Raw genomic sequence first — 14,146 nt, 5'->3', positions numbered from 1 at the left:
CTTTGTGTACATTATGTATTGTGTTCACTCCAAACTAATGTCATCTATGTATAGTTTGCTTGTTGTGTTAATGCTGCCTCTATTGCTCCTTATGCTGTCTGCTTTTCTATGGTTATTTTGTTCATTTCGCTTTACCCCGTGTAAACTGTGTCCTTTTATGTAGATTGTGTGTCTAGGGCCCTCTGTTGTCCTATGATTGTATAGATGTTGTCTCTTGTTCATTCTTCTGTTCTCTTTGTGTTTGTTTGTTTATTTGTTTGTTTAATGGGTTATTTATAACACGCTTAATACCAAGAGGTTTCTAAGCGCAGACTCGGGGATCGAACATGTGTTGCTCAGAGTCGTCTTGCTTCCAAGACGAGCGCATTGCACCTGAGCTATCCTCCCGATAAATTATACATCCTCTCACTCTGATGTCCTCTATATTAATTGTGCTCTTTGTGTGCATTCTGCCACTTGATGTAAATGGTGTCTTCTTTGTGTAGATTGTCTCTTGTTCACTGTGCTGTCATTTTGTTTTGCATGCTGTGCCTCAATCTCTCTGCTGCCTTCTTTGTGTAGATGGGCTACCCATTCTCTGTGCTGTTTTCTTTGTGTAGACTGTGCCTTTCGTTCACTACACGGTCTTCTTTGTCGTGGTTTTGTCGCTCTTGTTCACCCTATCTTGTTTGTGTGGACTATGCCTCTTGTTCACTCTGCTATCGTATTTCTGCTGTCTGTGCCTCGCAGTCTCTATGCTGCCTCTTGTTTAGTCTGCTGTCTTCCTTGTCTAAACTATGCCTCTTATTCACTCTGCTGTCCTCATTGAACAGGCTGTATCTCTTCTTTACTCTGCTGTTTTCTTTGAGTAGACTGTGCCTCGTGTTCACTAAGCTGTTCTCTGTTTTCAGACGTTAACCTGGAGGGATCTTGAACATCATGCTTCTGAGAGTGGGATCCTACTTCTGTCTTACAACCTCACAGAAGGGAGCATCATCCCGTCCCGGACAGGCTACAACCTTTCCATCTCAAGCTGTGCTGCTGAAAATTGCACCAGACCCAGTGTGAGTAATGCATCAAAGCTCCCTAAACTATGAGACGGGCAAATGATTTAGGGGTTCACAGGTGGCGCGCATCAACCTCTCTTATTGAGCAATCCGTGCATTGGTATGGCATCTTCATTCCTTCCGGTGCTTCTTCTCTACTTTTTCTCTCTCCTTGCTTTTTATTTTGTATCATCCTTCTTCCTCTACGCCCCTGCCTATTGTCCCTTCTAATGGAAATCTTCCTCCCACAGATTGTATATAATTTGAAATAGCTCCAGGAGGACTCTGAGTCAGGAATTCCTTAAATAAACACCAGAGGTGGCCAATGTGAAACCATGGCTTCTTCGGAGACAAGTTTATCATGAACACTGGTGACAAATGTGGTATAGTTGTGTAACGAAGGATCAGCAGACCCCACACAGTCATCAAACTTGGTTAAAGACGTTTATTAAGCACAACCAGGTCTAGAAATGATAATCAGTGCTTTTGCTCACAGTGTTGGGATGGTTCAAGTGGGACTCAAGGGCCTGAAGATGGGAGTGCTCCTACTGTCTAGCAATCCCTAACTGCTGCATAGTCCATGGGCTATAAGCACAGAGTGCACTTCTCGGCAGTGTGAGGCTTTAGGCAACATGCCGACTACTTGACTTCATACTATACTGGTCAGGCTCAGATATTGTCACCCACTAGCCGCAGGTCACCCTCATGTGCAGATGATGTTGCCTTTTACACACTCCTCTCACCAAGAATTTTGCTTAGGGGTTTTGTCTGTGTTTTTACAACCGGACAGCTATAGACCAACCTCCTGGGTCAACTCTCCACTGGCCTCGTCTGACATCTGATCGCCTCCCCAAGTCTGAGACCTAGCCCTCAACCGGCAGTCTCATTCTCTGTGTCTGGTGCCAGTGTCTGAGTTCAAGGCCTCAGAATGCTTTTGTTCCTTTTTCCTTCCTCCATCCGGTCTCTGCCAGGGCCTGAAATATAGCACCCTGAATGCTTTCGGTTCTTTCTCCTTCCCCTGTGTCTGCTGCCTTCCGGTGTTTGTGTTCCAGTGAAAAGAGAATACTCTTGGTTCTTTCTGCATTATCTGTGTCTGGCACCTTCCAGTGTCTGGGATATAGGCCTAAGAATGGTTTCAGATCATTTTCCTTTACCCCAGTCTGGTCTCTTCCAGGGTCTCTCCACAGAAAATACCCAATAACCATGACTCATAGTGAATCATCTTGAGCCGTGGTGCGCCTCTGACGCCGTCTTCGTAACAGCACCAGAATGTACCTCTTCCACCGGGAGCAAGATAGCCAGGTCGGATCTCCAAAGCGTGTGACTTTAGTGCCTGGGGCAAAAACAAGAATGACTGTGACTCTTTCCAGTCGATGCATCCTCAGTCCATCAGGAGTGGCTGCCACATTGTTCACTACCCTTCACAAGATGGAGGTTTCTATTCCCTCTAAGCCCCCAGGCCCAGGGTACTTGTCCAAGGTCCAAGAGGCAGAAGAATCAGTTATACTGGAGAAGACTCACTCTTCTAAGAAGAAGGCAGAGTGGGCTGAAGGACAAGGAGAAAAGGAAACATCTTAAGATGTCCCGCTGATGAAGTGAATTTCACCATTCCTCTTTTGCCTTCGTGAAAAATGCAGCAACGTAAAGATGATGATGAAGAGTCATCAGAGGACTCATCACCTGAGAAAAAGATCAAGAAACAGGTGCCATTCCTCACCAGCTCCCCAACGTGAAAAGCCCAAATAGCTTCCACCTCAGCACCGCTGGTGGTATCAGGTCCTACCTTCACCTTCTGAGGCCTGCAAAGGCACTACATGGAGCGGTAACCATGCACCTGTTGGCTCCGTCCCTGCTCCCGCAGTGAAGGTCGGCTCTCCCTTGTGTGACATGCACCACCAGAGCCTTTGCTGTGCTCTATGGTCACAATACTGTAGCATTGGGCCTTTTGGTTCTATCGCCCACATCAGCGTTGTTGACGTTGGTACCTCATCAGAGTACGCTCCTACCTCAAGGGACGAATATTTTGATGACATCAGGCAACTATTTAAGAGTTGGGACCCATGGAGGATGATGTCACAGATTTCCCAGGGACATTAAACATTGGCAAGGTTTTCTCGCATGTCTTGGCTTCAGATGTCCATGATGCCAGTGGCTTTAATACGTCTCCCGAACTTCTCTCTAAGCACACATCTCCATATGGGACACTGGATCCAGCATTCCGCGAGGCAATTGGTTGGTGAATTCCTTGGGGCTTTCTGCCCTTCTAAGAGACTTTTTATACCAGAATCATCAGAATGAAACTTTGCTCCCGTTCAACCCTTGCTATCTCGGATCCTGGTACGGTGATCCTATCTGTGGACATGAAACTTGATAAACAAAATCAGCCGGCTCCCTGTCTACTCCACCCCTCTCTGGAGAGCCTGCCGGTTCAGACCATAAGAGCGAGGCTGAAGTCTTTGTGCTTCCACTCTCTCACTAGACTGAAAGAGTAAAAGCTTGATGCTATGGGGAGAAAACTGCAGGCGCGTTCGCGCACACACACACACACACCTCGCCAAAATGTATCCCCATGAGAAATGCAAAGAAAGAGGTTTTGTTACCTAGATTGAGAGTCAGCTAGAAATTCTGTCAGGTCCCAAAAAATCTACAGGAGCTGCTATTCCCCATAGTGCATTCGGCTTCCAGTCAGCTCATTCAGCCACTGAAACACCCCTGAGGGAAAAACAGAAGTTGATAAAATAACAAACTACACACAGCCTTGTATTCTTCAACTTGGGTCGAGAGCTGCAGGTAAGGAGAACAAATGAACAAGCTGCTAGTGGCCCTCGCTCCCGCCTCACTTTCATAAGGTTTTATACTCTCCCCATCTTTAGACTAATTACCTGTGCACAACTCAGCAAAAGTTAAAAGTGAAAAAACTCTAGGACAGAGGTTTGTCAGTGAAATCAAGGTAAGTCTCTAGAAAACCCTTACAAAACTATAGTTTGCTAGTTCCTCAGGAAGATCTCTTCTCTAGTTTCAGCTCACCAGAATCCCTGAGTAGTCTGAGTAGCTGAAGCCCTCTAAATTTAAAACTGAACTTAAAACAGAAGTTTCCTTACGCACCCTAACTATCTTCTTTTTCTAACCGTGGCTAAATATTTACAATACTCCTCTGAGGGACCAAATCCCCATATTCGGCTGTCCAAGCTCAGCCTCTTTCTGTGTCTAGAAGAGGAGAAGGAGGAAACCTCACCCAGCTTCACACATTACCTCCAGAACAGGTCCAGGATCTATACATTGAGATTGTCCATAGTTCTTGGCACAAGGAGTTTTGTTTCCTCCCTCACAGAGGTAGAGTTGTTTCAAACACACATGGCCAAAGAGCTACACAAAATGCTCCCCACTGCTCTGAGAGTATTGTGAGGGGTCAGTAATGTGAGACTCACAACTGTGTTTAGTTTTCTCAAGGTCTGACATTATATTTGAAACAAAATTATAAAATACACCCTAACTGAACCTATTCTACCAGGGGATTCCCTACCTAGTCTAGGGTCTAAGGGAAAACCTCCTAGCATACACAAAACTAACCCTCACACTAAACAACAAAAACATACAAAGCAAAATGAAATAAAATAAAGAAAAGGTTACCAAATAATTAGTATCTTGGATGAATTCTACTTGTCCTGGGCAGATCTTGCTCCCCAGGAATGTCCCAAAGTCACTTCCTTACAAGGAAAAATAAATTCTTAAATAAAGTCTTGAAAAGTTCCAAAGAAACAAAAGTCGACTCAAATAAAAATGCACTGGTTCCTTCTTCACTTGATGAAAAGATTCGCTCTCCAAGTTCCACAAGGAAACCAATAACACCAATGGGGTTCCCGGATAACCTCCTTCCAGGAAAGAATGATGAAGGCAAAAGTAACAATTCTCTTTCACCTCCACTCTTCTGCATACCACGTCTGCGGCATCTTTTACATACAGTTCGTCAGGATGTTTCTGCTTAAGGTTTGCTCTTTATCCAGCAACTCCTTGTTACTAATGATATTGTTTGAGCAGGCTCCCTTGCTCCACAGTTGACTTCTGCTTCCTCTACATTCAACTACTACGGTTCTGACAAGAAGGTTTTAGGGCGGACGGATCCCGGGGCCTTACAATAATTTTCCCCTCAATCATTTTGATTGTATGCGTGTGATGACCACAGTTCTACTGCTGCTACTGCAACTTATATGTTTAGGCAACTTCAGCAAGACTGCTTCAACCTCTACACTCTACTCTCTTGGGTGGCAAGAGAAGGCAGCCTCTTTGCCCTTCCTTCTGTCTTGTAGATACCACCAAATCTATTTTAATCTCTAGACTATTTCTTTCCCCTTGAACAGTCTCAGCTTTACAGATTTGAAATTCAGTGTTTTAACAAATACCCAGCTCACTTCTCCAGCTTCATATGCAACTTTAGCCACCAGGGGGTACCCCAAAGCTGCAGTGCCACTCATTTAGCTTTGGATAACCATGTCATCTTTATACCAGAGGACTCTGGGTTAACAACACTTCAACAACTCAAATATTAAGGTGTACCGTTCTTAAATGAGCTAGATTCACTTTAACAGGGTTTGGTCTATTGGCTTGGATAACACTTGTTGTTTGCTCCACTTCAACCACTTACAAGGTGTCAGTCTCTTACGAGAAATGAAATTAGGCATACACAATTTAATTTTAATCTTGAACTACAAACGATATGCATTCCCACCTTTCGGTCAGCCTTAAGCCTCCAATGTAATGGGGAAACACTGTTTCTTGCACAACCTTGTTAGATGTTATACTGCACTTGTAACATTTGTGAAAGTCAGTTCTGCTTTAATAAGTTCAGCAGTAATGTTCTCCTTGTTAATAGGAGCCACGGGCCGGCTCGGCAATCAGTTACTTCTAACAATGGGGAAGAGAGATGCTTTTAATACACGCGGTTACTTCAGCTTCGTTACAATACGTGTGTGTTAGAGTTCCTGTGTTAGAAAGGCTACCCACTTCTTTCAACAACATTTACTCGCTTTGATGTGTACGCGAGTAGAAAATAAGCTGGTTACAATTACCGGCAAGGTTTTTCGGTGGATCTGGAGTACGGAGCTTCCCTTTTCCGACTCCAGAAACACAACGACTGTGGGCTGCTTCTGCTTCCCGGCTTGGTTTCTTCTACTGCTGCTGCTGCGGGCTCTCTTGGGACCCACACCCTTTTGCTGCATGTGTTTCTCCGATCCGGCCTCATTAAGGGAGAGACTTCTACTCTCCGGTTCCCCTTGGCTTGCTTCTGCACATGGGCCTTGGGCGGATGCATGACTTCAGCTTTATGTTTACAGCAATTAAGCACACCTGGAAAGACTGACTGTTTCTTCTAGTCTCTTCCAATGTTGCCACAGCCAAATAGGGTTTTGTGAGCACAGGACCGACCCAGAGCCTGCAGGTGAAATCTCTTCTCTGGTGTACCTTCTGTGGTCACACTTCCTGGTGAACTGCCAGCCTCATGCTCTGCTTCTTCTGCTTCTGCTACTGCCGACCTTCCATCTCCTGCTCCAGCTTCTTCCTACAGCTCCTCCTTGCTGCATCCTTTTATGCCCCTGAAGTGGGTTAATTGGTTTCAGGTACAGGCCATTAGAACTAATTGCCTGACCGTGCCTACAGCTATTAGGCTTGCTTGCCTGACTTTAGCTCCGACATGCCTCTTCTCCCCTCTTCTTCTTCTTCAGTCCCTGATGGATTCTGAAACATGCAGTCCATTTGAGAAAATCTCAGTTTCTCTACTTTAAAAGGTTTAAAGATAGATTTTCCTCCCTTGATATTATTCAAACAGGAGTTATAAAGGTCAACTTTTTGAGGGATAGATGGGGCAGAAAAAGTTAAAGATTTGCCATTCCTGTTGGTATTGTGGAGGATAGGTGAATTTAGGGTTATACAAAATTAGTTCTTTGGTTTCAACACTAAAATGAGTCACATTTTTAGAATTTACCTTTGCACCACAGAAGCACTCACAACCACCCCCAAATAAGAATATACAGACTGGTAAAGGCTGAAAGCCTTCCTGCACCCTCTGGCGGTATGGTACCCAGTGACGTGCCTTGCGGTGCAGTACATTGCCTGTCACCTATTGTGGAAATAAAATGTGTGTACTCAATTTGAGTTGAGGTTAGTTTGTCAAATCTTTAATAACAGTACTGCAGTTGAACACAGACTTGAAAACAATACAGACATGCAAGTCCGGTATGATTCCAAATCGTTTTCCCCTTTCCCCCTAATGTGACTAATCTGTATGCCTTTTTTTGTTCCGTTAACAAACCTTTTCGTTTCCATTCAAGATTGTTTTCTTTACTCAACTATTTGAGGCCTAGTTTTTGCTTCATGGATTACTTTTTTTGCATTTTGTATTCACGTACCCACAACAGTTTCTTACTGATGCTTGCTCATCATGCACCAATAGCTCTGATTATGTCTGCAAGGAAAGGTTTTCTTTTTGCAACTTTCCCTCCTTTGTTTCCTATGAACCCGTATTCTTTCTGCCCTGTTTTTGGTCCTGTCCTGACTTTTTGCTCATTTATTATGGGGAGACTGATCAGTCCTTCAGACTATCAGTACTGTGAAACTATTTTCCCTTTTTAATTCTTGTTTTTTTTACATTTCACATAGCACCTTAGAGTGCAGCGAAATAATCACCTTATTGTTTTTCACAGAATATTTTTGATTACTTGTATATGTGCCTAAAGACAAGCTGGTAGCAGCAGTTACAATGTTTCGTTTTGCATTATTTTTGGTGTGCACTGTCATCACTGACTCCCCAGGGAAAATCTCTCCTCATGTGTCCAGAGAAAGCCCAGATGCTACCTGATACTGACCCTGGGCGTGGCTACCTGAGGGAGGACGACAAGAGGGGAGATATGACCCTCATGGGATTGCAGTAGACTCGCTGGGTGGAACATGGTATCCCCCTTTCCTCTTAGAGCTTGACAACACTCCCATAACTCCCCACTCTTCCATGGCATATTGTAATGTTGGACAAGAACATCCAGTCATGACTAACTGCAAAGCTCTTTCATATCCTTATTTGAAAATATCCGACAATACTGTGATGAGGAGTAAGACTAGAGTGATGAAGATTGCTGAGGCTGAGAAGCAAGAGGCGCACTATAATTGTTGGGAGTCGGGAAAGATGGAGTCTCACTACTCACAACACGAGTCGATAAAATCCAATGGAAGCAAGCTGTAGCATGGACCGAGGAAGCTCCTGAAAGCGGGAGGTTTGCTGCGTGAATGCCGTATACAGATGAAGTTGCTGAGTGAAATCCATGGGAACCGGATAGCCGACGAGATGCCTGCCAGACAAGGGAGCAAGCCGGTGAGAGAACTGAAGATCGCTAAGGACGCCAAAGCTGCTGCTTGAAGCCGGTGATGCCATAGAGGGAAGTTGGGGCACCACGGTGCATGGTATGGATTGCATACCGTTAGAACAGAATTGTATGAACTTGGTGAGCCTGAACAGGGGAGCTGGGATGCTTTTTGAGAGAAACTAAGGCAGGTGAGACTAGGTCGAGGACCCCATGTATAATAGAAGCAGATATCAAATCTTGGAACTGTTTAACATTGAGAAAGTAGGAATGTTTGTTCATTAATAGAAAGCCCTGGCACGAGAGTACAACAGGCATAAGGATTGCGAGTCTGGGCACGCACTCAAATACATTTAAGCAAGTAAAAAAAAAAAACCTGCCAGGAGAGTATACCAAGCATAAGGATTGCAAGTCTGTTACCCACACCCAATTGTGTGGATCTAAATTTTTGAAAGCATAACAGGAGAGTGTACCAGACTGATGGAAGAGGGTCTGGGGCTCACTCTCACACTTGTTGAACTTTCTGGAGTGTTTGGAATTCAGGAGAACGGAGTCAATCTCTGGAATTGAAATGGGGGGCATATTGTGACCAGAGAATCATCCCCCTGCTGCTGTCAAGTGGCTAAAAGAAGTGGAGTTTCTTCTTGATCCTGGGAAAACCTGGCAAAGGTCAAGGGGAGATTCATACCCCTTAAGAGTGTGACCTTTATGAAACCTGAAGAAACTCCAGGGATGGGAAGCCCTCTCCGCCTCCTGACACGCCCTCGAGACTTGTGGAACTTTTTATTTCAGCACCTTTCTTTGGAACGTTATGTTGGAACTTTGGAAAAGAGCTGCGAGTGTCCAGCTGAGAGACATTTCCCTTTTCACTTTATATTGAGTTTAGCATGGGGTCAAGTTAGGATTTGGACGCAGGAAGAAGAACTTTACTTTGGACATTCTGACAGGGACACAATTTAGTTGTGTTGAGCTAGGAAAACCCCTCTTAGAGTGAGGGCGAGATAGGGCTGAGGTCAGGCACATCCGACCAAACAAACTCTGAAGCGTTTGTTCCATAAAAGCAGAAGTAGATGAAACCAGAGAAGTCAGATTGTTGCCACTAAAGTGCCTGCAGCCACATCAGGTGTGACATTGCTTTAGGCAAGTGCCAGCCTTATTCATTTCCTTTGAAGATGAGACTGTCCCTGCACTGCTTCTGATGCTGGGCCTTACAGGTCATATTGGCAGGATCCCGACTTCCCTTCCGGAAACGTCCTCTAGACCACTTCCCTCCTGTCCTTCCCTACCCCCAAGCATCTTTGTTTTGGTGGAGGTCTTACAGCTCCTGGTGAAAGCAGCCATAGAATGTGTGCCCACTATGGAGAGGAGCAAGGATTAGTGTTCCCTGTATGTTTTGGGGTCAAAATGGTGGGTTCGGGTGTGTCATCTTGGATACAATACTTTTGAAGCGTTATCTGCACATGGACACATTCAGAAAGGTCACTCTGGCTCAGATCATTCAGGACCTCAAACTGCAGGACTGGATAGTGTAACTGGAGCTTTAGGACACCTACTTCTATGTGCCAATACGTCCAAATCACAGGAAATGTCTGGGGTTCATCACTAATTCAAAGTCCTGACCGTTGGCCTTGCCTCAGCCCGTAGGTTCTTCACCAAGCTGCTGGCAATGCTTGCCATGCATCTCAAGTAGAACAAGATTCACATCTTTCCCTAAGTGGACTACTTTCCCACTCAGGCCCGGACCCTAGATCTGGAAAAGCTGTATCCACCATGAAGGACATTAACAAAGTTAAGTAAATGGTTCTATGATAAGTTAGGTTTTCATTCTCTGTTGTTAATGAGCAGCTCTTCATCCCTCTATGCCGATGGATGTGTTTTTATTTACACTGGTTCTTGTGGATCCAGATTTCAAGCTTCACAGTGCTTTGCTGTTCCTCCCTGACAGCAGTTTGGTACTTCAGTGCTAGTTTCACTGTTTTCTGCACACAGATTCTCTACAAATCTGGAGTATTTTGCCACCCCGTATTGAAATCCTTCCTCTCCTCCTTTGCAAAACCATGATATTGTTTTACTTTATTACTTTGACACATTGACACATTCATATCCATCTAAAACCTCCCCTAAAAAGGTCACAGTAGCCAAGTCAACAGGAACAAAATCGCCTTCCTGAATTCAATTCCACAGCAAGTCAATAAAAGCCCAGTTTAAATTATTAACACATTTTAATAAATACTTGCGCTTATGCTTCAGACTCCTGTGCAATTTTGAATGATATGTCCTGTCCTTCTTTATGACTAGTTGGGTACTGAGGCTATGTGTATTCTTAGGATGTCAGGCAAATACTCATACAATATTCCGTCTGGAACTGAGAGTGGTCTTCACCCATAACAATAGGCAATTGATCAAATAGGGTGTGTAGAAGTTGACATAGTATTACAGAACATGCTCTCTGACCAGTGTATATACTTTGCAGCTCAGGCAGAGGACTGTTTACAGCCTTTGAATGCTCCAGCCTGTCCTTTTCAGGTGCCAACTATGGCTGTCCCAAGTCAGGAGTCTGTTCCGGGGTCATAATTGCATTATGAAATCTTTAGCTTCTTCTCCCAAGAAAAGACTGATAGCTGATATAGATACACTTACGGATCCAGAATCGGATGAACACATGTTGCCTCTACATTCTTCTAGACTGTGTACACCATGGTCCTGGGCAAAGCCAGGCTTTAGGGACATTAGCTCCATGGAAGCCTCTTAGAGGGGTGGGGTTGTTATTGAGGCTGCCTTCCTCTAAACAGGATAAACCAGCCTTGCCTTTAGCAGTGCCAACTCATTTGGTAAATCTTTGGATCGCTACATGAAGTCTCTACGTAGGATTCTTAAGTGGCTATTGGCCGCTTGTCTGCTTGGTTTGTTCTGCTGTACTTTGTTTTGATGGATCCAACCTCCTCATTGCCACCGCACAATTGATGTGATTGCTCGCAATACGCCACTATTTGTTAATTTTAGGTCCACTCTACCATTCATTTTTACCACTGTCTTGCACAGGGGCATTGTGTGAAACTGACATATGGACCATGTTCTGTACCATAAACATACCAGCCACGTCACATCCATTGACACCCATGATGCAGTGACATAGCAGGTCGTGGGGTCAAACAGGCACCATATGGTGGAAGTTTATGGATTTTGAGACAACGGCTGCGTATGGAGCTTATTCAAAATATAATCTGTGGGAAGGAGAATGTATCCATCAGTAAGAACATTGCCATAGATAAGGTGTCCCACATCCAATTACCTCTTCTGTGCCTTGTGCTTCTCCTGTTTCTTTGTTCTCCTTAGCCTCAATTATTTCCCACTCATATAGTTTCCCTTACTCTCCTTCTGAACTCCTTTACTTTTCCAAGACTTCTTTTTGGCTTCCCTTTCTCTACCTCAACCATATTCTGTATGTGCTTTTCTCCACTCTAACTCATTCCTTCTTACCAAACTCTTTTCTTTCTTTACTACCTTCTCCTTTTATCCGTCCACCTTACTTCCATTTTAATTTGCAGTAGCCATGCTTGCTTGGTTCTTTATTTTGCCATTTGTCCCTGCCATGCCTCGTGTGATTGAACCCCTCTCTCAGTCTAGAGAGAGATACGAGAAGAGTATTTATATGTATATATGTAGAAGACAGAAGCGCCTGTCTACTCCTATGTCCTAGCAAGAGCGCGAAATATGGATGCTTCGAACAGAATTATATAACTTATTATAGTTTTTGAAATGTTCCAAGATGGCGTTCTGCTTGCACGCTGTCAGAAGGGTAAGTAGTTTGTATTAATGAAACAGACAAAGGACATAGAATGAATATATGGATGTACGCAGCTATGGTTTGGTGCATAATATGACAAAGCGCAGGAGTGGGTGAAACGCGTAAGTGTGACTATTACGTTTTCTTTTTATCAACCTTTAAGCCAAATAAAGATTGTTGTAATATCATGGATTGGGCATTCCGTTGACATGATTGAGTGCCGCCGATCCTTATAAGCAGGGTGAGCCTTGCTGTGTCTTTACATGCATATATGTGTATATAAAAAATCCCTCCAACCCTCACACATCCTCTTCCTCAGTCATTTGCTAGTTTTCATGCCCCTCACTTCTTTATCCTCTAAACTTTCAAGTCAGAACAAATCTCCTGTGTAACATATGTCCATTGTACTCACCTTTTTTTATATATTATGATTATGTTCTATCAACAGGGTTCAACAATGGTAAATAATAGGGAGATCGTTGAATGGGATATCTTCGCCTTCAATGGAATAATCCATGCCATCGGGGGACCTCTGGAAGCTCCTATGGAGCCAGTAAGTATCTTATAATTATTACGAATGGAAATGCTTTTATCTCACATGAGCAGCTGATGAGAGACAAAATGGCAGAAAAGATGGCACTATTGGTGGGAATTGGCCTTATGGTCAGCAAGGGCCCATCAATGTCACCTCTTCCTGTTTCTGATTTTACTCCATCCTCCATCGAGTAGATCTCCATCAAACTAGTCCTGAGACTAGTTTGGCTGGCGAGTTAGTGACGAGTTGTATTATCTCTGGAGCTTTACTTTTTGCAATTGGCAATTGGCATATTACTTTTCACCCGCTGCTGCATTATATATTTTTGATATTGGCAACACACTGCAGCACAGGGAACGGACGAGAGCTGCTTCTTTATATCTGCACAAGTGTGCTGCCGGGAGCATCAGCTGTACATAAAACACGCCCCCAACGCCCTTGCGGTGTAAGCCGTGAGACGAAAGGACGAGGCGCTTCTGTTTGGCTGGCGGGTTGGCGCCAGTGCACACTGTGCGAATACAAGGATGGATCAATGCACGATGGAAAAGTGAAACAGAAAGGAAAACTCTTCACTGGAGTCTGTGAACCCAAGTTCCGTCCTGGGAGGCATTGAATCACGGTAAGCCCCTCTGCAATTCTCTTTGGACCTGTTTGTGCTCTTCTGTCATCACGTCTCGCACATTTTAAGTGTGAAGCGCAGTTTAATTTTTAGTTAGCATACCCGTGATCAACGGCCAAGGGACCTCAGACTGCTTAATTTACAGTGAGTGCCTAGGTCTGCGAGGCCATCTCAAAAGGGTTCCGGGCAAGGTTACTTCTAAGAACGCGTTCAAGCACAGCGGAGGCCATGAAACTGCATAGCACACTGACGCTGGACAAGGAAAAGGCTATTTAAGGGGATGGTTCCTACTTAGCAGACTCACTAGTAGAGATTCCCTTTACGGCCACATTGGCTGTAATCTCCCCTCCTAACAACAGCCCAGCAACAACTCAGGCCCCAGTCCACCCCGAAGCACAGTATGCTCAACCGAGGGAAGGAGAAGTACAGCGGAATGCTCATTCTGTTTTTGTTCAGCACTGGCAACGTGGGTTGGAATATACTGTGACCACCACAAAAATACAAAAATAAATAAAAGAACACTTTGGAAGGAAGAGTAACAAAAGTTTAAATGATGTGGAGGGCGAAACAGAAACTCCATGGGTGGCTCCATATACCCTACATACTACGTTTCTAAATACAGAGGTCCAACCCCCCCCTCTATGAGATGGGGGAAGGTTCTAGAAATATTGAATACTGGAGTTGGAAACGTGTCCTTTTCTCAATCAGAAGCACCTTCCAAGAAAGATGCGCCAGGAAGACTTTTGGGGAAGGAGGGTCCTTCACAAGTAGGGTCCCCCGTAGACAAAGACGATCTCAACGAGGGTACCCAGAAGGCCCTGAATTTTGTACTGA

General features: G+C 44.4%; 1 protein-coding gene across 1 annotated transcript in view; it reads left to right on the top strand.

Moving 5' to 3' along the window:
- Positions 1 to 14,146, top strand: part of STAB1 (stabilin 1) — a 1,160,316-nt gene that overhangs the window by 1,066,206 nt on the left and 79,964 nt on the right. The window contains exons 65-66 of the mRNA XM_069643183.1: positions 891 to 1,043; positions 12,607 to 12,711. Of these exons, the coding sequence (XP_069499284.1) occupies positions 891 to 1,043; positions 12,607 to 12,711 (258 nt within the window). The remainder of the gene's footprint in view (positions 1 to 890; positions 1,044 to 12,606; positions 12,712 to 14,146) is intronic.

This window comes from Ambystoma mexicanum, chromosome 2p, assembly GCF_040938575.1.
Source record: "Ambystoma mexicanum isolate Mex_15411 chromosome 2p, UKY_AmexF1_1, whole genome shotgun sequence".
NCBI lineage: Eukaryota > Metazoa > Chordata > Amphibia > Caudata > Ambystomatidae > Ambystoma > Ambystoma mexicanum.
Note: the sequence above shows the minus strand (reverse complement) of the source record. Positions and strands in the feature narration are given on the sequence as shown.